The sequence below is a fragment of the Planococcus citri genome, chromosome 1 (genome assembly GCF_950023065.1).
Source record: "Planococcus citri chromosome 1, ihPlaCitr1.1, whole genome shotgun sequence".
Taxonomy (NCBI): domain Eukaryota; kingdom Metazoa; phylum Arthropoda; class Insecta; order Hemiptera; family Pseudococcidae; genus Planococcus; species Planococcus citri.
Genome location: NC_088677.1, coordinates 27,673,311 through 27,701,126, shown reverse-complemented (window position 1 = coordinate 27,701,126; position 27,816 = coordinate 27,673,311). Strand labels below are relative to the sequence as shown.

The window sequence follows — 27,816 nt, the reverse complement described above, 5'->3', positions numbered from 1 at the left end:
CGACGACCTTTTATAAACCGATCGTTAAACTTATTTCAGTACAAATTTAATCAAATCATAAATACGTTGAATAATTGAACGCGAGCCGATCTTATTTTGTGAAAATATTTTACAAAAATCAACCCAAATACGAATCGATTTCGAATAAATATTTATTTTGGTAATCACCATTATTTGTTAGATGACGTAATTTACCTACTTAATTCTACACAGACGCTTGTTAAGTAATATGCCAAAATTTCTCAAGAATTGTACCACCAAAAAGGAAAGGAAAAGTAGAATAAATAATATTACAATAATGGTGAAAATACTGACCACAAATACCGAATACGTTTTTAAAAATCGATTCTCGAGGTAGCCATCGTACATTATTAACACTCGTTTTGAACCTAAAATCATGAATTTATTACACTTCGGTAAAGTAAGGATATTTTAAACAAATATGCTTTCAAGGAAATATTTTTTTTCGAAAGAGAACGGTTTTTTTAAAAAAAAAAGATAAGAGTTAATATTCGTGATTGAAAAAAACACACACGTACTCTCACACATAAAAAGCAACAAGTAAAAAGGAATATTTTCCATTCGGAGAGATCTGCGATTAAATATTTAACTTGGAATCAAAATCTACTAGGACGATGATGCATACTAATGATACTTTAACAAAAAAAAAATTATTGATCACAATAGAGGAATGTATAACAATTAGGCGTTTTTAAACGCGAAAAAAAAATATCAACAATATTTAACTTTTATAACAGATAAGACGAAAAAACAATTAAAATGATCAACTAGAAGAGCACTATGTGCTATGGAAGTGATGATAATCAATATCAGCGATATGTTACATACTACAAAACAATTATGGTAATATTATTAAACTTTCGATTACAGTTTTTTTACTTTGTTATATTCATAACAAAAATTATACAGTATGCGGTAGGTAAGGTAAATACGGACGAAACTATTCAAACAACAATGCAACGTGTGGTGTAAAAATTTCACCGAAATATAAATGCACAAAAATACCTACATTTTCCCCTCAAATTGTCTAACTACAGAACTAATACCCTGTACTGGACGAATCTATCGCATACATACACACGATATTAAAAATTAAATAATTAAATCTAGCGAGTATTATCATGTCGAAGTCATGATTTTTTTTTTTCAAAAGTTGAACTAAAACAAAAAAAAGGGTAATATTTCGAAAATTACGTTGTTTCGTATCGTTAATGTTAGAGATATTCGACGACTGTGTTTCACACACCTTTGGTTTTTCAATAATAAATTAGGTATAATTTAATCTAAAATGCATTTCAATATTATTATTCTAATAAAATAAAAGACTTGTTTTTATAAATGCCACTATGATTCGTTCAAATGCAGAATTTTATCCAATATATTACATTTAAATCTTTCGAAGCATGGGTAGATTTATTGTATCTGGTATCTCGATGTCTTCCAATCTAATGTTTGATGGATTGAATGGAAATCTAACCGAGAACTGGAACTTTGTATCCATAAGTAGAGTGGGCTGAAATGAAAAAAAATCGTCGATAAAATACAAGTTACTTTATTGCTCTGTCGCGATTATATTCGAAAACGAATACATTCGAAACATTTAAGTCATTCATTCCAAATGCATACTTTATTTTTGTACGTAGCTGGAATACCTCAATCATCCAAAAAAAATATTGATATACCTAGAGGAAAAAAAATCATACAAACCTGTTCAGTATCTTTCCGCTTTAGTAACGTTTCTTGAACTTTTTTAATGAAAGACATGGAAACCTTTTCTTCATAATCATCACCAGGAGTGTACAAATTTAATATTTTGATTATCTAGAAACAACATTGAATGATGTAGGAACATAGTTTCGTTTTGAAAAGCAATTTTTGGAATTTCCGGGCTCGTACTCAATTTTTTATAAATTAGTAACCTAAGAAAACTCGAAAGAGTATACTTAAAGCAACCAAAAAATGTGGTAAAAGCTGAGGAAAATATTAAAAAAAACAAATTGAAATATCTTGGTTTTTTAATTTCTAAAAAGTTGAACTATTTTGTAAATTTTTGATAAAAATTCCAGCCTTGTTGGCAATTATTAGCAACAAAGGAACAATTTCTACAGTTTTTGGAAAAAAATACAATTTTTGAGAAAAAGTGAACTTAGCCAATTTGAACAAAAAGCATGGTTTTTTTAGAAATTTCAAGCAAAAAGTGACACTTTTGATCAATTTTTGAAAAAAAAGAAAACAGGACACACTTTTTGAAGAAAAAGTGAGGCTTTTTGGAATTTTTTGCAAAAAAATCACAATTTTTAGCAACTTTGTCTAAAGCGAAAATTTTTGACATTTTTTAACAAACAGCATGATTTTGACAATTTTGGTAAAAAGCAGGACTTTTTCGGAATTATTGGCAGAAAAGTTAGCATTTTTGGCAATTTTTGAAAAAAAAAGAAAACAGAACACTTTTTGAAGAAGTGAGACTTTTTGGAATTTTCTGCAAAAAAATCACAACTTTTAGCAATTTTGTTAAAATATGAGAATTTTAGACAATTTTCAACGAACAGAAAAACGTTGACAGTTTCAGAAAAAAGCAGGGCCTTTTCGGAATTATTGGCAAAAAAGTTAGCATTTTTAGCATTTGGCAACAAAGGAACAATTTCTACAGTTTTTGGCAAAAACGCCAATTTTTGAGAAAAAGTGAGACTTCGTCCAATTTGAACAAAAAGAAAGGGTTTTCAGAAATTGCAAGTAAAAAGTGACACTTTTGATGAAAAAGAAAACAGAACACTTTTTGAAGAAGAAATGAAACTTTTTGGAATTTTTTGCAAAAAATCACAATTTTTAGCAATTTTGTCAAAAATTGAGAATTTTAGACAATTTTTAACAAACAGAAAAACGTTAACAATTTCAGTAAAAAGCAAAACTTTTGGACATTTTTTGGAAAAATATACTTTTACATTTTAGAATTTTTAGCAAAAAAACGATAATTGTTGGCAATTTTGCTAAAAAACGAGATTTTCGGTTAATCTTTGAATAAGAGAGAATTTTCAACAATTTCTCGCAAAAAGCAAAATTGACAAGAGGTAGAAGAAGAGTAAAGGGACTGGATTATAATTTAATTGAGTTAAAATAAAAGAGCATAGCCGGTTTAGTATGGTGATTTGGCCCCCGAAACAGGTATTGACCATACCTGCCCCAAAAGGTCAACCATGATGAGAAAAAACTGTGATGAAAATTTTGGACCCCTAAAGCAAGTATTTTAGGGGGGAGGGGCTAAAATGTGTTTTTTCTTCTCAATTGTCTCATTTTTCACCAAATGCTGATAAATAGTTCGCGTTTTTTTAGATGGGCTTTAGGTAGTCCAAAGAACAAAACCAATTTAGGAAAAAAATTTTGGGCAATTTTTTGGGGGGGTTTTGCCCTTTTTAAAATTTTGAGCCGCCATTTTGTAATGAAGGGTCAAAGTGACAATGGAATTTTTTTAGTCCAAACACGCGTTATTTATCCGTAAACATACCATAAAAATTTTAAAAATTTTGGAGTCGTGGAAGTTGGTCAAAAAAAATAAAAACTGACCACCCCTTGCATTATTCACTACCTATAAGTCGCACCTACTTTACTAGACTATACAATATAAATGACTACAAGTTATGGGAAAACAGCAATTAACTGCTGATTTTTATAAAATCATTTCATTCTGGAGCCAACAGAAAATGTTTTTGTGGGGTCCTAACCTCCCACCCACCTTCCCTCCCCCCCTCAAATTGTTATTTTGATGGAAAATCAAACCGCCGATATGGGAATCGTTTCCATATGAATCGAACCCTCTGAAAACGAATTTGCAGTCGAATTTACGCTTGAACCATTTTTTTGTCCACCCCTCCCTTCCCCTGAATATTAATACGTCATTTTAACACTAGTAGGTAGGTAAGCATGCACTATGAGTCTCACCTACACATCATAAGTTACAAGTTATGGATAAACCAGCAATCAACCATTGACTTTTATAATATCATTTCATTCTGGAGCCAACAAAAAATATTTACGTAGGGTCCAAACATCTCGCCCCCCCCTCAAATTGTTATTTTGATGGAAAATCAATATTCAGGGGAAAGGAGGGGTGGACAAAGAAATGGTTCAAATGTGAATTTGACCGCAAATTCGTTTTCAGAAGGTTCGATTCATATGAAAACAATTCCCATATCAGCGGCTTGATTTTCCATCAAAATAGAGGGGGAAGGGGCGAGAGTTTTGGATCCTACATGAATATTTTCTGTTGGCTCCAGAATGAAAAGATGTTATAAAAGTCAATGGTTGATTTCTGGTTTATCCATAACTTGTACTTATGTGTAGGTGAGACTCATAGTGCATACTTACCTACCTACTCGTGTTAATAATGACGAATTAATATTCAGGGGAGGGGAGGGGAGGGGTGGACAAAGAAATGGTTCAAATGTGAATTCGACTGCAAATTCGTTTTCAGAAGGTTCGATTCATATGAGAACGATTCCCATATCGGCGGTTTGATTTTCCATCAAAATAACAATTTGAGGGGGGGCGAGATGTTTGGGCTCTACGTAAATATTTTTTGTTGGCTCCAGAATGAAATGATATTATAAAAGTCAATGGTTGATTGCTGGTTTATCCATAACTTGTAACTTATGATGTGTAGGTGAGACTCATAGTGCATGCTTACTTACCTACTAGTGTTAAAATGACGAATTAATATTCAGGGGAAGGGAGGGGTGGACAAAAAAATGGTTCAAGCGTAAATTCGACTGCAAATTCGTTTTCAGAGGGTTCGATTCATATGGAAACGATTCCCATATCGGCAGTTTGATTTTCCATCAAAATAACAATTTGAGGGGGGGAGGGAAGGTGGGTGGGAGGTTAGGACCCCACAAAAACATTTTCTGTTGGCTCCAGAATGAAATGATTTTATAAAAATCAGCAGTTAATTGCTGTTTTCCCATAACTTGTAGTCATTTATATTGTATAGTCTAGTAAAGTAGGTGCGACTTATAGGTAGTGAATAATGCAAGGGGTGGTCAGTTTTTATTTTTTTTGACCAACTTCCACGACTCCAAAATTTTTAAAATTTTTATGGTATGTTTACGGATAAATAACGCGTGTTTGGACTAAAAAAATTCCATTGTCACTTTGACCCTTCATTACAAAATGGCGGCTCAAAATTTTAAAAAGGGCAAAACCCCCCCAAAAAATTGCCCAAAATTTTTTTCCTAAATTGGTTTTGTTCTTTGGACTACCTAAAGCCCATCTAAAAAAACGCGAACTATTTATCAGCATTTGGTGAAAAATGAGACAATTGAGAAGAAAAAACACATTTTAGCCCCTCCCCCCTAAAATACTTGCTTTAGGGGTCCAAAATTTTCATCACAGTTTTTTCTCATCATGGTTGACCTTTTGGGGCAGGTATGGTCAATACCTGTTTCGGGGGCCAAATCACCATACTAAACCGGCTATGCTCTTTTTCCATTTTTAGAGAGACCTTGAAAAAAGGGGGGAATCTATATTTCAATACAAATAAACAAATAAAATAACTGAAAAATGTTTAAATTTGATTTTCAAAAATGGACAACGGCAGGATAATTTTCTAGTAATTTTGGCAAAAAAAGCAGGAAAACTTTCAACAGCTTACACTTTTTTACTTTTTGTAAACATTTCACTCAAGAGATTGAGATAAAGAGAGAGCGACTGTATTAAAATTACAATTTCATCAAATTAAAATTTTTCTATCATAAGAAAAAATTTGAAAAAACAAAAAAAAGTACCAAATTTAAAAAAAACAAATGATTAAAAAATTTTGAAGTTTGATTTCCAAAAATGGACAAAAGCAGGACATTTTTGGACGATTCTGGCAACTTCTAAACTTCCAACTGTTCATTTTTTCCAAATACATATTTCAATTATTAGGGGGAGGGGCCTGGATTACAATTTATTGGAGTCAAAAATTTTTCATCTTCAGAGATATCTGCAAAAAGCGAATACAAAATCCAATATTTCGAGAGAAAATCAAGTATAATAATATGTATAAATGGACTTTCAAAAATACGAGACTTTATTTCAATTTTTCGATTAAAAAGCGAAAATTTTTGGTACTTTTTGACAAGAAATCCGAGACTTTTGGGTAATTCTTAAAAAAAAAACTAAGACATGGAATTTTTTCGTGGAGAAGCGATAGTTTTCAGCAATAAACAAGACTATTTGGCAATTTTGACAAATGTGAGATTTTTTGATATTTTTGGCAGAAAGCGAGATTTTGACAATTTCAGCAAAAAGCAGGGCTTTGTAACTGTAACCCCGAAAATGCGGTGTAGCCATCGGGGAAAAAATAAAAAAGTGAACACTTTTGCAAATTATTCACTTATTGATATCATTAGCATTTTTTTCAAGATGCACAAAAAAATTAAAGTTTTGAAAATTCATTTTAAAAATTAACTTTTAGTAAGTAACTAAACATGTTGAAAAATTGACCAAAATTTAATTTTAGCAACTGAGATAATTTATTTAGGCACTATTGAAAAGTATTAACCAAGTACCAACGCTGCATTTTTAAAAATTAAAAAAAAAAAAATCGTGTATACCTGATTAGTTGTCATTTTGTTACACATATCACAAATACTGTTTACGTCATTATCGGTTTTACGAGCTTGTAGAAGTTGAGCTGCTTGAATTATAGGTTGCAACATTTCCAAAATATTGGCCGTCTGAAAATAATCGTATTCGATATTACATCCGTTCGTGGAACATTTCAAAGTAGCAATAAAATGAACTAATATTCGCAATATTATACTTACTTCGCTAGTTCCTAAATTCAAATCTCTAGCCCATTGTTCCAGATGCGACAAATTATACCTAATTTGCATACCTTTTGTCCAATGGCACAATTCTTTACGAAGTAACATATTGTTCATAATGGTGGCACAAATGAAATAGAATAACTGCAACAAAAAAAAAAACCAAACAAACATCATTCGTACGTCATCATAAATATTTTAGTCGAAAATTACGTAATTTCAATAATTAAAAAAAAAAATTTCCTAACCTGTTGAAAAACTTGTACGATGACTTGATAATCAACTCCTAATATACTTAATATATTATAATACTCGGTGAGCTGTTTCTGCAGTGTATCGGGTGTTTGGTTGACAGGCGTTTCTGCGGTTGTCACCGATAAAGACCTAGTCAGATGTTTACCGCTGGACAAGCCGGGAATGGCTTCGAATTCTAGTATCGCGACTAAAGCTAAATCTTTGATTTTATTCTGCATCGTGCGTATCGTGCATTGGAAAAAATACACCGCTTGATCGCTGAGCACTTGACGATACTCGTACAAGTCGAAATTCTGCAAACACTGGGCATTTTGCGTCGGAGTATTCTCCTCTTGGAAGGCTTGTTCTCCGCTGTACTGCTTTAACGTATGCAGCAATCGTACGGTATTTGAAAGCCATAGTATCGAGGTTTCCAAGTCGTGCGTTTTTCGCTTCACCGTTTTCTTGGCGTTATTTATAAACCCGCAAAGCAACAGTCTAACCTACGAATAGAATTTCGAATCGTTAGATATGGAAATTAACGCGATGTTCTGGGAATTAAATGCGATTTAATTACTTTATCTTCATCGTTGACAAAATCAGTATGTCTGACACACATGAATAATATATAAGCTGGTAATCCAGGAAGTAAATTAATAGCGATGCTCGGCTTTAGATCTGCAAATCAAAAATAAGGTTGAGTTTAATTTTGAAATCTACACTAGTCGAATATTTGTAATGAAATCTTGGGTTACCGTTTATTAGCGCTTTCAAAATGGTTTGAATATCGTCTTTGGAAAATTCAAACATTCCTAAATAATTCTTTTCTTTCTTCCTCACCGAGGGTAATTCGCTATTCACTATGTTGGCGATAACAGAAGTATTCACTGAGTTATTATTCTCAATTATAGTACTATTAGCATCTGTAATAAGAATCAAAACAGATCGATTAGGAAGCTGTTCGTTGAACTTCGATATTGAAATTTCAAAACCAATAATTTTTTTTACTTTTTTCATTGCATTCTTCTAAATATCTCTGTAACTGTTTTTTAATTTTTCTGCATTCTTTCTGTAAGAGATCGTATTTGTCGCGGAATTCCTGCAAAATTCAAAGAAAAAATGGGTATAAACAAAAATTTCAATTATATCCATCCAATTCAACTAATAATTCAAAAATATTGAAAAATTACCAAGTTTTCAGCCACAACTCGATTCACTTCAGATGCCAAATAAGCTTCAGCCTGAGACTGGGGAGATTTCGATAAATTCACAGCCAATAATTGTTGTTGTCGTTCGTTGTCTTCCTTCAAACGAGCAATTTCTTCTTTAAAATCTTCTTTTTCTTTCGTCCACAACGTTTTTTCTCGTTGCAGCTCTTCCTCGAGTTGTCTAATCGCGATACAAAATCAATAGAAGAGAGAAAATCGAGACGAATTCGACGCTTGAAAAGATCAATTACCTGTTTATTTTTTTCTGCGCTTCAAAAGCTAAGACGAGTTCGCCATCTTCGTTAATACTTTCTAGATCGGCTTCGGGGGAGTAATTACTTTTCGCTAGGCTTTTCAGACCTTCGGTGTTGTTGACTAAGACGTTTCTCAGCTGACTGCATTCTTCTCGTCTGCGAATCAGTTCAGTCTCCATTTCGCGGAATTGATCTATGGTAAAATGAAAAAATTTTTGAATGAATGCGAAAAAAATCATTTTTCATGTGTTATGGTCCGTACAATTCACTATCATCATCTCACATATAGATACAAAAATCTAAACAAACCACTCATAACCAATCAGATTCCTCGGAGAAAGTTTTTCTCAAACGAAAATCATGAAAACGACTTGGCCAATAATTTTCAACGTAAACCCAGCATTTTAAATTGCACAGACCATAGTGAAATAACATCAATTCGAATAATTTACCGATTAATTCGTTGGACGCAGCTTCTGTATGAGATTCTGCTACAGCTTTTCTCAATTTTTCTAAACTGCTGCGTAATTTTTCGTTTTCCATTTCCAATTCTTGTATCTAAAATTTTAAAATGTCAATTTTGAAGTTTTTTCTCAAATTTTCTTCGACCATGCGATAAAATTTCCAATTACTTTGAATGAATCGCGAGCTCGATCGTTGTAAGGACTACCGGAGATAATTCGTTCAGTGTTGTCGATTTTTTTCGTCAGCTTATCCCTTTCGAATTCCAAAGATTTTAATTTCTGATGTAATTTTAATAGAAGCGAGACGTCTTCTTTCTGTAAAAACTCGTCATATTAATTATCACCGTCCAAATGTCGATTCTCGTATACAAAAAATGATGTAAACATACCTCAGCAACTACACTAGCAGTACCATCGGGTGATCCTCTGGAATTATCCTGAATGGAAATAGTACTAGCATCGGAAAGAGATCTGTAATGGCCATGGCCTTGGTTCATCAGCTCCTTTTCCATGGCTTCTACTCTAGCCTCCAGGATATTTCGTTCGGTCAATAGCTTTTGGTAGGCATCTCTATCTTGATCTTGTTCTCGTAATAGAATTAATTTCTCTTGTTCGATTTTGGATCGTATCATTTCTACGGAAAAAATTTACGTATAAATATCAACTCGAAAAAAAGCACCAGCAAGACAAAATACCAATACTACTCCACCTAAATGGAGCATACAAAACGCGGCTGATTATTTCCCATTTTTTACACGAAGAAAAAGAATCCTTCGACAGTACAGTTTTTGATAAATAGAAAATAGCACGCTATCTTGAAAAAAAAATTGTCAATTTACCTTCGATATTGACTTTGTTCTCGGTAGCGGACTCTTTCACCGATTCGATATCTTTCATGAGAGATTCTCTTTCGTGCTCCAATCGTTCGCAGCGTTTTTCGTACTCTTCGATTTCTTTTTGTTTGAGATTTTTCAGTTCTTCGCTGGAATATCTTTCTTGCTGCAACAGGTTGACTACGTTGTTCAATTCAACATCTCTTTCTGCCAGCTGAACACGAGCTGTCTTCAGTTCGGCTTCGACGGTCTTCAAAGCTTCTAATTTTTGCTTGGTTTCGTTCAGTTCGGCGGAGACGTTTCTCAGTGAGTTGATCTCTTTTTGCTGTATTTTTTTTAAAAAAATTAATAAATATCGCAAATACATAAAGCAACTCGTTAGCCAAATCCATCATTGAAAATACTCACCATTTCGCCTATTTTCTGTTGCATCGAAATAATTTTGTTTTCCAATCCTTTGTTCAATTTTTTCACGTGCTCTACAGAACGAGCCTCGCGTTTCAATTCCTTTAATTGTTTCCTCGCCAGGAAACGACGAATGGTGCACTGGCATTTCACGATCGATTCCAGCGAATGAAGATACTTCTTACGTTGTAACCAACCGCGAACAGTTGCTTGGATTTTAGAAGCCTAAGAAAACACATAATTAACACGTTCGATCAAAATTTATAAAAATTACTTCATCGTATAGCATTTGAAAAAATCAACATACCGCTTTATTTTCTCTCATGTTTTGATATTTCTGGCGAGCCAGCAATCCTCTACCGTAACATTGGATTTTCAATACAGATCGTCTGATTTGCTGATACTTTCGATACTGAATCCATCTTCGTACATTTTTCTGAATAGTGATCGACGCACGATTACGTCTTATATGATGAACTCGTCTGTAAAAAAAAATTATGGAAATAGTTGATAAAAATAACAAATAAAATAGACCATTAATTTTTTTTAAAAAATCACATTACGTAGCCATTTGCAAAATATTCGCGATTAAAAACACCTTTTAGGAATAGAAAAACGCATGCAACATACGAGATTCAGTTTCCGGTAAACGAGACACTAATGTCAACTATTGTGTTGAACTCGTTATTACCCTTTTTTCCGTCGATCACCGACTACGCCTATTTTTTAATATATCAATACATTTATTCACGAATTAATACGCAATAAACACGTTTAATTTTACGTGTATGTTTTCAAACCTCATTAGTATATATTTTTGCTCGACGAATAAGAAGGATAGAGAGAGAAAGAAAAACAAATCGTTGATGTTTTCAATAGACGAATTCGTGCAAGTACATAAAAATTATTTTCTCGAGTTAATTATCCCGACAGTGAATTTTTACCTTCGAGCTAAAAATCCGCGAGTGACGCGTTGCAGCAGCTTGGCTGCGTTCAAAGATTTCAAGTAGCGCTTTCGGGCTAAATATCCTCGAACGGTTTTTTGTAAAATGACTAAACAAGCTTTCATTTTATCCGATCGCAAACGTTCTAAGAAGGCTACTTGTCCAGCTCTGAAAAATATCTTCGTTTTTCCATATTTATATTTATCTTCATCCTGAAAAAAAAATAGTGAATTAGATTATAAAACTCGTGAGTAATTTGTAACTTACATTACATGGACATTTTCGTTGACCGTTGAGTAAAAAAAAAAATAAATAATTATATATATTAGAATTGAATTCTAATTACCTTTATGAAGGTATTCATCAAAAATTCGCAGCTTTCTCGAATGTCTTTTTTTCTTTGGCTTGATTTAGAAAGCACCTTGTATCGACTATGGAAGTCCGTATACAAAATCCTAGAACAAAATGAAAGGGAAAAACCATATAATATTAATTTCACAACTATTTTCGTAATATATAATATTTTGATAATTTTTCAGGACAAGCAACCAGTAGAAAAAATATGAAAAACATATTCTTCAACTATAATTCTGATTTTCAGAAATCTATTGAGGCATTTAAAAAATACACAACATGCCTGACGAGGAAATCTATCATTCTCTCCAAATTGGACGAAATTAAGGCAGATTGAAAGAGCACGTCCTAAAACCTCTGTAACCAAAATTTTAGTACCCAACTTTCATTATTCGATTTTTCACGAATTTTTAAAAATTTGAACAACTCAAAAAAATTATGTCAAGGACAATTTTCAAATTTTTTCAAGAAATATATGTATATATATTTTTTTTTAGCAAAGTGAACCTAGTTGAATAATTTTTTTCATCTCAACATCAATAACTACTCATTTTGGACCATTCTGGAGCCTCCAGCGATATTTCAACTTTCGTTACAAATTTCAGATTGCTCTAGAAGGCTCATAAATGAGCTTTAGCTCATTGGTCAGTATTTATTGGGCACCTTCTCGACTGTATTAGGCGATAACCATAAAATTTCAGTAGTATGATTTCAAAAGTAAATTTTCGACCAATTTTTAATTTCCAGAAAATCTTTAAAAAAAAAACAAATTAAAAAAAATCTACACAAAGTGCGTATTTGACTTTTTTAATTTTCCAAAATTCATCAAAAATTTAAAAACGAACTTCAGTACCCCCGAAATTTTAGCTACGAGTATTTTAGGATTATGTTCTTTAAAGCTAAAGTAGTTTTGTTCAAATCGAAGAGTGTAAGTGAAAAAAATTCCTTCGTGAGATTTTTTTTTGACACCATTGATCAAGACCAAAAAAACCTCAGTGACATTTCTTGCCACCGAATACATCAATTCCATCAAACAACTATACCTGGACGGGAATCCGGCCGCACTAATTCGAATAGTTTCTAAAACACCGCAAGCTCTCAGCTGCTGAACAGCTCTTTGAGGTGTATAGACAAAAGCTTCCTTCGAATCATTCGGCTTAATACATCTAATATAATGAGGAGTGGTAGCGTTTAACGTAGCCATCAAGGCATTCAAAGAATCGCGAAACTGAGATCCAACCTAAAAAAAAATCAATAATAAAAACGTAAATGTAACGAAATTCGAGTTACGAACTGAATGAATTTTACGATTCGAGATACTAACGGTCTTCTTATGCTGTTTATTAGCCGGACTAGTGGCGGACATTTGTTTATGGGATGCAATCGACACTCGCATTTTGTTCGAATGGCCTATGGTGGCTGCGTGAGACGCTACGTTCAATTTATTATTGTTTCCCGTCTCGAACAACTTCCTCAAGAGCTTATTGCCACTATCTTTGAGGACCACGACCTGCAAAAAAATACATATTCATGAAACGCAATTGCTAGGAAATATTTCTTCGACTCGATGTCTCAATCAATCTTCGAAGATCATTCGGCTACCGTTGTATGTCCCGTTCTAATCCTCATTTTTGCTTCACTCCACAACCGTTGTACTTTAAACGAGCCCAATCGTATCCACCGGAACCGGTTTACAGGAAACCATTCGCATTATTCCCATACAACAGACCTAAACCGTTCCCATTACCACCTCGTAGAAAGATCAAAATACTCGCAGAACCGAAAATACCAGTACAAGAAACGCAAGCTACCAAATTGAAAAGGATAGCTACCGAGAATCTACTCAATACCGAAGATCCGGTAATCGATTGGGCCGAAGTGACCGAGAAATCGTTTCAGAAAGCTTCAGAACCACCGAAATGGAAACCCAAGCTGACAAAAACCTATCAGTATCGTTATAAGATCAAACGGGACATACCAGTGGTATCGTGCAGATTCACCGAACACGTAATGATGTACAGAAAACCCCCCTTTCATATACCCCATCCCAGACCTCGTTGTCGTCCTGAGTATAAAAAAGCTCAGTGCACTCTGTACCAGAAGAACGAGTCTGCGGTCGAATCTGCTTCACCTCCGCAAGAATAATTACCTGTTCTTCTATAACCGTATCTTTATTTTTATCCAGGAATCCGAACGTTTGATATTCGACGCTGTCGGCGAAATGTTTTATAATAAAGGAACTTGTACCTAGATAAAATATTACGTTAGAATTAATTTCACGATGGAAAAAGGAGAAATAAGAACAGAAGCAATTTGACGAATAGAATATTCACTAACCGAAACGAGGTTTGGCGAAATGATTCCATTTGGTACATTTGCCATATAACTTATCCGCCCACGAATCGTCCGTGCCTTTGGGCATCTACGAAAAACAAATCGAATCAATAAAAAAGATAAAAAATGAGCGAAAATTGCATCGCATTATAAATATCTTACTCTGCACTCTTCGTCGAGCAAGTCCAATATTCCAAGTCTTGTTTCGATAAGGTCAATACACGGTTGATTGTCGTAAAAATCGATAAACTTCCATTCTATGTCCTCCTTCAGATATTCTTCTTGGTCCAGTTTGAAAACATGCTGAAATGATCGAAAACAAACGTCAAAATAAAGGATTAAACTTGTCGGAAATTTAGTTCACTTCGCCGAAGACCAAACTTACCAGATTAAATTGCTGTTGCAGCTTCTCATTTGCGTAATTAATACAGAATTGTTCGAAACTGTTGATTTCGAACGTTTCGAAGCCGTAAATATCGAGTACTCCGATGAATCTGTGTTTCTCGTTGGTCGTTTCTAAAGCTCTATTAATCATCTTTACAATCCAGCAGAACAATTCGGCGTACATATATTTTGCTAAAGCATCCCGAGCTCCTCTAGCCTGAAAACCCATGAAAAATTAATATTTCGATCGAACAAATTCTTCAATCGATGAAGAATGAATATTAACCTCGTTGGCGTTCATCGGTTTATCAAAAGTCTCCTTCATGCTGACGATACGTCTGTGACATAGCCATTTTCTTAAATCTCTGCTGTTCAACTTCAGCAACTCAGCCATTTTCACTAAATGAACGTCATCGTCCTGGGGAAAAAACGAAAATGATTACATAACGAATAAAGAATGCCTGAATTTGATTAATTTCTAATCAAAATTACATCAACGGACGTACTTTAATAAAGCTAGCCTCCGAATCACCGTGAGCACCGCGAGGATTCTCGCTAATGTTGATATTCCCGAGAAAAAGGATACTAGATAGTATATAAAAAATATCTAGTTGATCGGATTCGTCGAATCCTAACGTATCCAAAGCATGTTTGGTTTCTTGGAAACATTTCTCGTCGTTTACTCCAGCGATAATGTGTTCCGAACATAAAAATTCGTACTCTTTGGCATCGTCTGTAAACAAACGTTGAGATATCAATCAACATTCAACAATCAATCAAATCAGTTGAAATCAGAATACGAATCCAACGACGTATTTGATTTCGTCGCTTACCCAGTTTTAAATCCGGATACTGATTTCGAGCAGCGCAAAGCTGATAAAAAATATGATAATTTCTCTCTTCGGGAGCTTGAAACACGACTCGAGATTTTTCCAGCAAATACGTTCTCATGCTAGCTCCGACGATTTGATAATATTTGTTGAACTGTAATTCGATGAACTTTCCGAATCTGGAGGAATTATCATTTCGAGTCGTCTTCGCATTACCAATCGCCTGCAAAAACACATCTTCTTAAGTACTTTTTCACCGGTTAATTGGTATAAGAAATTAAGATTACCAAATTCTAAATAAGAGACCAGAAATCGAAAGTAAAAGTACGTAATTTATTCTTTCGCCAAAAATAATTTTTATTCAAGGTTAAAAAATGTTTGGTTTACGTGAAAACATTTCAACACCGATCGAATATTGAAATATCACGTTGATGCGATACACGTGAGACGATTATCATCGTGAAACGTAAACCATCTGCAAAAGTTTACGCATAATTCGTAGAACTTTCCTCTATTAAAATTCGCGTCTACGTGAAAATAAGAAGTACGAAATTATTTCGTATCAAACTAATTACGATTTTAGGTTATCATCTCATATCGTGCGCGCATCAATTACCCTAATTAACTATAGGTAGACAAATTAAATAACAATTAATAATTATCTGAAAATAAACATTTTTCGGTTTTAGGAAAATCGATAAGGCGTTAAGCAAATTGCAACAATTAATCTGATAAATTTTACGACGACGTAATGCGTAATATAAATAATTACCTCCATTATAGGACTAGAAGCTAGAACTTTTTTTTCAATTTGAGTTTCTTTCGAAGACCCGCTAACCGTAGCGAAGTACCTCATAACGTATTTAGCGGATACGGTTTTTCCGGCGCCGGACTCTCCGGATACGATAATACTTTGATCTTTTTTCTCGCTGAAACAATACATTATTATACAATCAACATTAAACGATAATATTTTTGAAATTATGCGTTCACAACGTGACTATAGGATTAGTAAACTTCGATCTGAATTATTGCAAAATGTTACTTTATAAGATTACGACGAGCATCCATAAATCTCACCTTTCCATTCGATTGTAAGCTTCTTCGGCTATAGCAAATATATGAGGATCTAAATCTCCCATCGCTCTTCCGCGATACGCCCATATTGTATCGTTACCGTAAATAGGCAGTTCTTGATAAGGATTAATAGCTACTAAAACTATTCCTGTTTCAACAAAAATTAAACAATTTGAAGTTACATATTTTAATCCTGAGTTTACATAAGATAACTTCATAAAATACATAATTATCTAGTTCAAGTATTTACTAGAAGTTGGAGTTTTTTTTTTTTGGTTGAAAAATTCAACTTTTTCAAAGTGTTCATGAAGCTAGAATCGGGGAGAAGGGTTAAGGTGACTTATATTTCGATGTTCGAAGTTTTTCACCCCCCCCCCCACCGTCCACCCTGAGCTTAATTTTTCCATTTCAAAAATTAGTTTTAAATAAGAAATTGAAGTAGATTCTCTAATCATATTTGAGGTATCAGAATCTCGAAACGAATAATTGAGGAGAAAGAGTAGGTTTAAATTGTCTAAAAAGTTTGGGAGCATGCAAATCGCCTTTTTTCACCTCATTCCAAGTCTATAGTGCTCCAAATCGAATTACTCATTGTAATTCATATCAATCAAAGATTCTTAAATTGGGCTATTTTTCGAATTTTTCAAAAATTTTGAGGCAAACAACCTCTTATTATGGTACGAAATGATATCAGTAATTCAAAAAAAATTATGCCGAAATCCTCCCCCTCCCTTCAATGCAGAAACAGGAAAAACGCATTTTCTCCAGTTCCCAGGAGTTCCTCAATATTGAAAACAAAATCAATAAAAAAAGAAAATGAAATCAAACAAAATCCAGGGGAAAGTATGCATCTAAAATTTACCATCTCTTTGTCACAATAGCCTCTTTTCAAAAAAAAATCTCTCCCCCTCATTCCTTATGTAATGTTGGTTCCCCTCTAAGAAAATTCCACAACGTTTAAAACAGTCAAAAATGAATAAATTTTTTTAAAAATTTTATTTCCTCCAACTGGTAGAATTTTTTTTCACCCAGACAAAAAAGCTAAATCAAAAACGCATGAAAAAATACATCACCAGCCAAAATTTCAGACGATCAAGCTCATTTTTTAGAATTATAAAAATCAAATTTGAGTAAAAAATGGGGGAAAATGACATTTTACGAAATTGACCTAGAAAGCTGAAATTTTGTATAAACCATATTTTCACTCACCTCCCTACCCCTCCCTCAATCAAAAAAAAAAAATTGAAAACTTTTCAAAGGCGTTTTGAACAGTTTCAGAAATTCCAGCAGATTTTTTAAAGTTGAGATTTTCAGTGAATTTTGTTCTACGAGATTGGAAAACTGAAATCTACTTCAAGTCCTAATTTTAACATACTGAGTCGATCGAAGATAGTTTGAAGCCGCTCTGGAGCCTCCAGTCAAAAAAACTGATTCTGGAAAAATGGTTTCTTGAAAATCTGTATTTTTAAAATATCGCTCGCTGGAGACTCCAGAATGACTTGAAACCACCTCCAGTTTACTCAGTACATTGAAAAAAGGGTTTCAAGTACACAATGTATGTAGCTTAATAGCTTTCCACTTCATTGGGCAAAATTTTGTGAAAATTTCAACTTGCAAAAATTGATTGGAAGCTCCAGAATTGTCCAAAACGGTGGGAGGGGGCAAAATTATGGTTATATGCATATCAATTCTGATTTTCTCCCTACCTTTGAACCTAATTTGATTTTTAAAAATTCACCAGAAATCAAAAAATACAGTTCAGTATTAGAAATTTTGGCTTTTAAATCATTTTGGCATGATCTTTAGAATCAGCTCTACCCGGTTCAAAATTTTTTCTATCAGTTGGGATATTCCTTGTAAGTAGAATTTCATTTTTGAGGAGAAACTTTCCTCAAAAAGTGTTGCTCACTATTTGGAGCTTCTAGAGTTGGAAAAAATTCAAAACAAAACCAAAATGGATGAAGATTTTTCAAATTTTCTGCGATAAGAAAACTGCTCCTTGGGGGTTTTTTCAAAGTTTAAGCAAATAGATTTTTAATCGTTCGTTTTGAAAAAAAAATACAATACAATACAATACAATACAGGGGAACAACATTGCTCAAGAAACTGAAGACAGGAGGGTTTTACCTTGAAAAAAGTCTAAAAATAGAACAATTTTGAACATTTTTTTCTCATTTCCCCCCCATTTTTGATTAACTTTGTACAGGAGGACGAGCACTGTTCAGGTTGTGAAGGAGGGGGGAGGGGTAAGGAACTAAATACCAGGTATGGAAATACGCCATCTTTGGATATAGATTTCGTAGTTTTGACGGTGATGTGATTTTTTCATTTCAGTCATATAAAGAAATGAAATCAAAAAAATGGTGGGAAAATGTTTATTTTGTGTATTAAAATGAATATGAAGTAAAAAAATAATGTAAATTGGCGGTATTATTAATAAATTGAGTCCTTAAAATTTTTTTTCTATATCCAAAGATGGCGTATTTCCATACCTGGTATTTAGTTCCTTAGGGAGGGGGGGTCTTGAAAAAAGACTGCTCAGAGTAATTCTGACACAGGAATTGAACAATTTTCAAAAAAATTATATTAATTATTTTTTCAACTTTATAGAACTCGAAACAGGAAGGTCAGAATTTTGTTTGGCATTTTCCACCCAATTTTCTCAATTTTGGGGACTTTGTTCAAAAATGCCAACACTACTAAAGGGGAGGGGGGTTGAGAGAGGGGTTTTCAGACGCATTCGTGACGAAAAAATTGAAGGCAGCCAATAAAAAAGGTTTTATCAATTTTTCGATTTTTTTTCAACTGTGGGGGCTTCCAGCATGGCTTGATTTATAGGAGGAGCGATGAAATTTTTAGTTTCTTGTCCCCTTTTTGCTTTAGACCATTCAAAGACCCTCACACTATAAACTTAATCAAGTATTCAAGACCTATTTTGAGTACCTATTTGTTTGTATGCACTTAAATTTTTAGCAAAAATAATTTTCAATCAGGAGAATGTTCGTTTGCTGTGTTTCCAAAATTCTTTACATGGTTCTCTGATTTTTCCAGAATAGGGGCAAAATTCTCCAACTCGTATCACCGGATAGCTACCTATCATTCGACGTACCTCTTGATCTCACACAGGTAAAGCACTGGGCAATACATCGCACTATGTACATTAATATTTCATATCTGTAAACTTACCGCAATAAGTGTAAATGGAATTTTTGTGGCAAAATCTGACTAGAAGGTTATACAGGACAGCAGGCTCGTGTAAATAGGATAAAGAAGTGAGATCATTTTCGCCAATTAGAATATCCGGATTCCTTAGAGGAGGCAGTTCATCTGATTTTTCGGTTTTTATTTCACGTTTCTGGAACAGACAGAAAAAAAAACAAAACAAACTCTTAATTATATAGGTAGATACAAAACCCGCCGAATTTTTCCGACTCAGTCATTAAAGAAATTTTCGGCTCTTTTTAGCCGGTTAACTAGTCAAACGGGAAATAAATTTCAAGGTTTATATCAATATATAAAGCGCGTTTTAGGTAAAGAAGACCTACAAAGAAAAATAGCGTAAATTATGTCAAAAAAAAATTGCTACAGCTATTTAATATACTCGTATTACACCACAACAACAAGGGTTTGTAATTTAATTTTGCATCAAATTCAATGCCGAATAGGTATGCGCGAGTATGCAATACTCCAGAGTCTTACATCGCATCGTAATATCATCCCACATCTATAAACTTGACAATTTTCTCAAATAAATTACGCCGAAGTCGAACCATTTGAGGATACAGATATTTATAAATTAATTTTCTATACATCTTGCAAGTGTGTATCGCAATATTACACAAATCGTCTCAATCGACGAACCAGTTCGCGATAATGCATCGAATTAAAAATAAAGAATAAAAAAAAACTTTTTTAAAAGATATGTTAAATATGTATATTTTTTAAGCTGTATGTCAGGTAGGCTTCCTATGAGATCTCGGAATGAAAACCTGATCTGTGTTTTTAGGTATTCGGTGGCGTTACGTGATGTAATCTATCTTCCATAAGCGTTGATTTTATTTACTTTTTTCGTAGGTATAGGTACTCGTACACCTGCGATGTGATGCGATGTAATCAGTTCGTAATTTCGTATCGTATTTCCATGTAGTAATTTAGTATTACCCAAATGAACTTGAACTTTTTATCGACCTTCTGTGTATTAAAACAAAATCGAAGAAACATGCACCACTGCTTAAGACCTACTCGATGCTCAAACGTATAGGCACTTGTCTAATAAAATGCACTTATTTTTCGACAGTTCTTATTTTTTTAAATTTCACCAATTGAGCATAGGTACTCGTAAATAAAATATGAGCTACACATGTATAGGTTTTTAGGTGCCTACTTTCCGAAACACAACCTATTAATTTAGCATAAATTCACGTACAATTGTTAAACCGGTAATACAACTCATATTCCCCTTGACAACCTGACTCGAGGTGAAGACTGATTGATCAATTCAATGAAAGTGTTAATTTTCCAACAAGTACCCACCATTGATCGAAAAAAAATTGACTTATATCTCATGAAATGGAGCAATTTCTATTACTACTAGAAATACTAAATTAGTTAATAATTTATCGACTTACATCGCCACTTTCGGTCAATACGCTGAGTTTTTTACCATCGTATGATTCGATAATTTCAGCGCTCTCCCAAATTTCCACGGGATGTTGTATCCATACTCGAGAGCCCTGTAAACAGAAAAAATAGATCGTATATTTACAATAATTGAATAGAATTTTATTCGATGAACTGAAACAATAGCGTGATAACAGGTAACATTATACTTTTCTTGGGATACATTTAGTTTATTAAGCATTCTATAAGGTAAGATTTCAGTCAACATAGTCCACACGATCGCTTATTCTCGCATGGAAAATCACGACTATCGAAAAATATGTTTTTTTTTTCATCGCTGGTATTTCGTTCGTGTTGATATGTAGTATTTATTTCAATAGTAGATTTTTCAACGATGAAATCATGAACATCTAGGATATAGGAATATGTTTCGGTATGCATACTTTTATTCGAACTAAAATGTTACGTAATATTGTGTTTTTTTCTTCTTCGCGAATTCGAAATTTCAAAAGACGAACAAAAACTAGTATTGCAAAATTTTTGCATAAATCCCGAATAAAAATTAATTTGCCGCGATAAAAAGTGGGTTGATTGCGTAAAAACGTATACGTCGTACATCTTTTCAAAGGAACTAGGTACCTACAAGTACACATTCTCTTTGAAAAATGACAATTTCAGATTATATCGGTGCAAAAGGTTACTCTGGGTACGTGTAAATAATTAAGATATCGCTCGTAATTATACGTTAAATTGTACTCGGATGATTGAAAATGAAGATATGAAAACGTAAATGAGAAATAAATCATCGTATCAGTTCATGAATATAGCTGAACGTTTGTAAACGTAAAGATGAACGTTTTTAATGAAGTACGTATTTACAAAAATAGAAAATAGTGTTACTACGATGGACGACTGATTATTTCGATTACGTAATAATTTGTAGACACATTACGGAAAATAACTCATTTAAAAAGTGATGGTTTAGTTTAGTAACAGGTGATAACGAAAAGGGGAAAAAAGGAAAAAATAATGAAAAATGGGACATGCACTCAAGTTTAAAATGAGAAATAAAAAAACGTAGAGTGAGGAAATGAGAAAGTTCAGGTGATCGAAGGCTGAAAATAGGGATAAATATGTACTTCGAAAATAAAAAAGGGAGACCTTCATCTAGCAATGGATGCAACAGAGACTAAACAGAAAAAAAATACTAAAAAAAAGAAGTATACTTAGATGGACAATATTGCCCTCTATCCACCATTTAAAAAAACGTACAACTTGAGACGAATTTTTATTACTAAAATTAAAAAATATTAGTTTTCATTTTTGAATTTATTTTTTATGCCTTCAATGTCACTTACAAGCCCCGCTAGCCACCATAAAAATATGATTTCGGTTTTGGTTTTCCCTTTTATTCGATTTAAAAAAAGTGAAGGATCATTTTTGTCATGATTCTGGTACCTACAAGTTTCTTGAAACGATATTAATTCCTTTCTCTCTCTTTCACATCATTGAAAAGTAACTGACGATTTAAAAAATCAACAACAACAACAAGAAAAAATCAACAACAACAACAAGAAAAAATCAAATTCAATTTTTATTGCTTTAAGAACTGAATTTAAAAATAAATCAAAATCATGATCTACTTTAGTAATTCGAAATTTAGAGACAGGAAACTCGGAAAAAAATCGAATTTTCGTAAAAATTTTTTCATCAAAAATTTCAGCCATTGTACTCGTATTTTTTAAATAAATTTATTCCCCCTGAAAATCACTAAAAATTTGAAATGATGAATTCGAATACACAAACAATTTAAAAAATAGATAAATTTTGAAATTCCGATCCTATTTAATCAAGTTTAAACTTTACATTGTCGAAAATTATCTGCAAAAAATTCTCATTACATAGACAAGAATTTCATCAATGTCAGTAATTAAGTATTTACATTACAATGATAATAAATGTATCTTGAGGAGAAAAATAGAGTAACGTATCAAAATTTATCGTATTTTCATCAAAGACGAAGATTTTCAAAAAAATCTCTTTCTACTCCCCTCAAAAATTCAACATTTTAATGAACACGAAAACTTCAATGAATAAATTTCATAAATTTTCAAGCAGAAAATTGAAATAAAAAATTGCAATATTTGAAAAACTAAATTAATTTGAACCATCGCTCACTTTGGAAATTGAGGATCTCTTCAAAACAAAACCATGTAGATGTCCAAAGCACTGGCAAAAATTTGTTACGAGATTTCATCGGATGAAAATTTTTCCAATTTCCTCTCCCTCAGTTTTTCCAAGTCTCACAAAAGAAAAAGTTGATTACTCAAAGGCCAAAACACAGCATTTCATTCACTTTTATTCAAAACTTTGACAGCTCACGAGAAAAATTTTTCGTAAAACCGAAAACAACAAATTTTAAAAATGAGGTAATTTTTAGACACTGATAAAATTTTCTGGTAAACAGAAAGTTGAAATCAAATGTTGAATAAAAGTTCAGAACTTTTTCATTTTTTGAAAGGGATTCATTTAGTACGATACTTCAATTACATGTAGAAAAGAACATCTAAATTTTTTACACAGAAAATATACTGATTTTTAAAAAGTACATACTGAGAAAGCTTATAATTTCTAAAATTCAGTTTTAGAATATGATTTTTAAAATTTAGAAGAAATTCCTGCGTTTACGGAAATGTACGGCCAATTCTCAGTCTTCTTCACCTTCAAATACCAAAACAAAATTTCAAAAAAATTCAAAAGTTTTGCACTTTCAGCCAAGTAAAAATTATTATTTCAACCAAAATAGATTTTTTTTGAATTCAAAAACATAAAAATGTTGTCAATTCTCAAAAATGTCAATTTTTCAAAATCTAAGATCCTCCCTTCAACGACACCTTACCCTATTCTTTCCATTTTTTGTAGTTCTTCCAATTTTTCTCTCGTACGTCTGCATTTTTAAATTTCGCTTCAAAAAACTACATAACCTTAATCGTTTTGAGGAAATCCTCAAGCTCTGAAGTGAGTAATGACTCAAATTCTTATTTTTTTATTCAAATTACAATTTCATTTTTCAGAACAATCTTTTTACAAAATTTTGTTTGAACAAAAAATCAAAAATTGAAAGTTATAAAACCAAAATTATTTTAGATCGTTTTTTTTTATCTTTTTGTTTTTCTTTTTTTATAAGTATACTGCAAAAACTGAATTTCAAAATATAGCAATTAACTAAGCAGAAAACCTATTTTGGTTTCCGTTATGGTTTTTCAAAACATAATTTTCTGAATGAGCACATTTCATTCAACTCATTGAATATCACTGTTTCGAATTTACAAACAATAAAAAATGAATGAATTTTGAAATATATCGCATTGGCATTTTATTAATTTCAGATTCAGATTACGTAGGTATTTTCAAACATTACACAAAAATTCCAATACACAGACAACATGCATGTATCTCACTTAAACAAGGTCATTTTTATAATTTTTATCATTAAAAAAACACCCAATAAACATAATAGTATGAAGAGAAATATGTAAATTTTTCTGAAATTATTTGATCACATTTTTATGGATCTTCACCAATTGAAAAGCTACATTTTTTCGTTTTTCTTTGGCTTAATTCATCGCAATTAAAATTGATTGAAAATACTAAAAAATTCACATTTATAAAATATCTAGTAGATTTTTTCAAAAGTACACATTTTTTAATGATTTTTTTTCAATCAGGATATCTCCTCAATTTGAAAAAAAATTTAATACCATTTTCTTAGTTGAGATCAAAAAAATTCATAAAAATACATACCAAGAAATCACCATAGAAATAGTTATCTTTTTCGCTTAATCCAATTTTTTATGTAAGGCATCGAAACTCACCACCAATTTTAAAACTTTGTGACAATTTTGAATTTATTTACTTTTTATGGTATTTGTTGAGCAGATATTTCTACTTTCTACATAAATAAATGCACTATCAATTGGTATTTTGTTTATTACTTCACGAAAAGGTTGAAAAATATTTTCTTCGGATTAAAATTTTGTGTAGGATGAATTCAATGCCTTCCATCAAACCACCTAAAAATTTGAACCGAAACATTTCAAATTGATTAAAAATGATGCGATGCTCCAATTCTAACTTTTGAATAGGGAGAAATTCCTGTGATGTATAGTTATATGTACTTTTTTCAATATTTCTCCCAAATAAAATGAACAGTTACTAAAAATTCCACCCCTCACTGAAAAATTCCCAAATTCACATCACTTCACTATCACATCACATAACACAGCCACATCATTGAATTCAGATTAAAAATGAAACCAAAAAAAATCAATACAACAACACAACAATTGAACACTGCTTACTTTGGTGTACAAATATAAAAAATCAGAGGCAGTTGTCCACGTTTGAAATCTCCTATAGTAATCATCTTTCGTCACCACTTTGGATTTTCGTTTATGAATAATTAAATCTTGAACAATCGTACGTATCATATCGACAAATGGCGAAAATTACGGAAACATCTATCGACGTTGTCGCAAAAAATACTCTCGAATTCGAAAACTACAGCACGAACTTCAATATCATATTTCATTTCACATACGAAATAAAACTCTTTGAAAAAAATATGTAGTCAAAAGTAATAAAACAATCGAACGACGAATTCGCGTCGGGGGAGAAAAATTCGCTCGAAAAATGAAAAATTCTCGACGAAATAATAACGTCGTTGACAAAATTGTTTTCGGGTATGATAATGAGGTAGAATTATTTTACGATCGGTGAATTCTCGTCAAACGTAGTCGTAGGTATAATTCGAGCATTCGAAGTTTCGAACTACCAGAATGATTAAGACAGAAATAATCATTACATGAATATTCACATGTCTGATTGAATTATAGTGGTAGAAGGGAGAGCAGATCGGTCAATGAAAGGACGTTTATTAACTTAGACGCCTACAAACACGTCGATATGCATTTTATCATGCTTATGTGTTTGGTGAACGCATACGATGTAAATATTATGGCACGGCGTAATAACTGTGTATTATTTTCATACTCTAACTTCGGTGTTAATGGTCGCTAATAAGTTCAAAGTATCAATTAAAATTATTTATACCATGCTGCCGTGCGCTTTCATTTATGAACGTGATTTTTTTTTTTTTGTAAGCAAAAATTCTACGACACATTCATAGGCTGTCCTTTTTTTTTACATAATATAAGTAGTTTACTTTTATCGTAATACAATCGTTACATAATATTTTTCACGTATTGATTGACTACTCATTGAGATAGTATGTTTAATGATAATGATTCATCGACAATTCATTTTATTTCCATTACCTTATCGGATGTAATTACACCCATACGATTCCAATTTCCTAGAAAACTAGTTTTTTTTTTTTTTTTTTTTTTTTAATTTATTACTCGAACATAGTTCAAATTTTTCTCTTAGTGAAGACGAGTGACTTAAAAGACCCCAATAAAAATCAAAATTCAAACACGATCAAACTGAGAATGCTCCCAAACCATTATGTTTTCGCGTAAAGAATTTTTAAACCGAATGAAAGCTGATAAGAGAATTCCTTGACTCAATCTCGATCAATCGAACCGGAAAATAACGCTGATTTATAATTCCAATGAGTTTTCTTTGTTTCTTATCGATCATGTTTCATAATAATTTCGTCATTGTTGCGAATAATCCTAAAGAACTGCGAATAAACCATTAAACAGGTGACTAAAATCAGACGTAAGTAGATGAACATAAAGGTTATAAAGCACACTGCGGTTTTCAAAGTGACAAAACATGAGCAAGTTGGCCCTTGCAAAAAAAAGAACAAAAACATAATAACACAATGCACCATGTATACGATTTGAATTACTAGTAAGAAAATTATGTAAAAAATAACTATTTTAGTCAACTATAACGATGATATTACCTTTGAATACAACACGAGCAATGATTGCTTATCCATCTGGGATATCTGCAAGAAGAAAACAAGACACCATATGAGTTAGGTAGATTTCTTCATTTAGCCGAGGGCGATATTACGAATACATTACGACTAGAAACACATGTCACTGAACACAAGGTTTGTAGGACAAAACAATGCGATAAAAAGAATAAATTCTGACGAGACTTTTTTTTATAAAATGGAAAATACGAATTAAATGACTACTACCGTGCATATGATAAGAAGGTGTAATGACTAGATAAGAGGGTTTCGGGTTAGTTGATAAGATAAAACAACCGTAGTACGTTATTTTCCGAAGCTAAAAACCCATAATGAATAGTCTTCGGTCATGTTACATTCGGTATTTGGATTGTTATTCAATTTAACATACTTACATCGCAGCGAAAAATTATCCGTTATACAGCACACACGATCTTCCAAGTCTTTCAAGAAATCATGTTCTACGCACCAAAGAAATACATATGTTACTCTGGCATACTCATTCAACACCCACATAAGCTTACAAAATCACAAAGCACTAACTTCTGCACTTACGATTTAATATTACATGATTGAACTGGAAAACTGGAATTTCTAATTATTATTCTACACCAACGAAAGGTACATTGACGAAACGTTTTGAAACTGAAAAGTACACAAAACAATAACAAGTACAGCAAGTTGCATAATTGGATAGAGAGCCAAGTTTTTTGCTGTCAAATTTACTTCACTTTAGTGTTTGTAGGAAGCGCTTGTGTTTCATCACGTCATCACCATTACTTATGACGTCATATCATTCGTGCTGTTACGTTGTGAAAATATGAACTTTCAAAATTAAATTTCATTTTCAATTTTGTATTTCGTATTCGGTATTTCAAAAAATAAATAAAAAAATGAAAAATTAATTAATTATAATTCTCTCTTTGATTTAGAAAATCACTCGACAATGACTACTCAATTTTGAATTTACCGACTATAAATTAAAGGCCAAAGAGTTATACTCACATGTCACATTGACTTTACGACACGTAAATTCAATGATTACCTACTTCTCAACTTGAAAATTAATGAAAGTTCAAAAATGAAAATGTCCATTCGGCATCC

General features: G+C 32.5%; 1 protein-coding gene across 3 annotated transcripts; it reads right to left on the bottom strand.

Annotated features, from left to right (window-relative positions):
• Positions 1-1,067: 1,067 nt before the first annotated feature.
• On the bottom strand, positions 1,068-27,403 carry didum (dilute class unconventional myosin). Of its 3 annotated transcripts, XM_065343456.1 has the most exons (34): positions 27,268-27,403; positions 27,108-27,173; positions 26,698-26,742; positions 20,774-20,878; positions 19,332-19,500; positions 16,149-16,293; positions 15,841-15,997; positions 15,072-15,291; positions 14,745-14,971; positions 14,525-14,656; positions 14,240-14,455; positions 14,017-14,157; positions 13,858-13,942; positions 13,670-13,767; positions 12,845-13,030; positions 12,564-12,760; positions 11,513-11,621; positions 11,167-11,378; positions 10,530-10,704; positions 10,226-10,447; positions 9,824-10,142; positions 9,374-9,618; positions 9,153-9,299; positions 8,973-9,078; positions 8,518-8,713; positions 8,249-8,447; positions 8,067-8,157; positions 7,814-7,981; positions 7,636-7,736; positions 7,073-7,561; positions 6,825-6,968; positions 6,612-6,734; positions 1,729-1,842; positions 1,068-1,534 (listed from the first exon to the last, which is right to left on the bottom strand). In XM_065343456.1, the coding sequence occupies exons 3-34, from the start codon at positions 26,731-26,733 to the stop codon at positions 1,409-1,411; spliced, it is 5,400 nt and encodes a 1,799-aa protein (XP_065199528.1). In that variant the 5' UTR covers positions 26,734-26,742; positions 27,108-27,173; positions 27,268-27,403; the 3' UTR covers positions 1,068-1,408. The 3 variants fall into 3 exon arrangements, with proteins under 3 accessions (XP_065199528.1, XP_065199527.1, XP_065199526.1); XM_065343455.1 differs by having other exon boundaries at positions 27,108-27,366; XM_065343454.1 differs by lacking the exons at positions 26,698-26,742; positions 27,108-27,173; positions 27,268-27,403 and adding an exon at positions 25,127-25,617.
• Positions 27,404-27,816: the final 413 nt, after the last annotated feature.

What these genes read in the sequence shown, in the direction of transcription:
- didum (XM_065343454.1), bottom strand. Translation starts at nt 25,255, where the DNA reads ATGATACGTACGATTGTTCAAGATTTAATTATTCATAAACGAAAATCC. An exon ending in TGCAACAGCAATTTAATCTG is followed by an intron (nt 14,158 to 14,239) that starts GTAAGTTTGGTC and finishes CGATCATTTCAG; the next exon opens with CATGTTTTCAAACTGGACCA. An exon ending in ATAAACAGCATAAGAAGACC is followed by an intron (nt 12,761 to 12,844) that starts GTTAGTATCTCG and finishes ATTTTTTTTTAG; the next exon opens with GTTGGATCTCAGTTTCGCGA.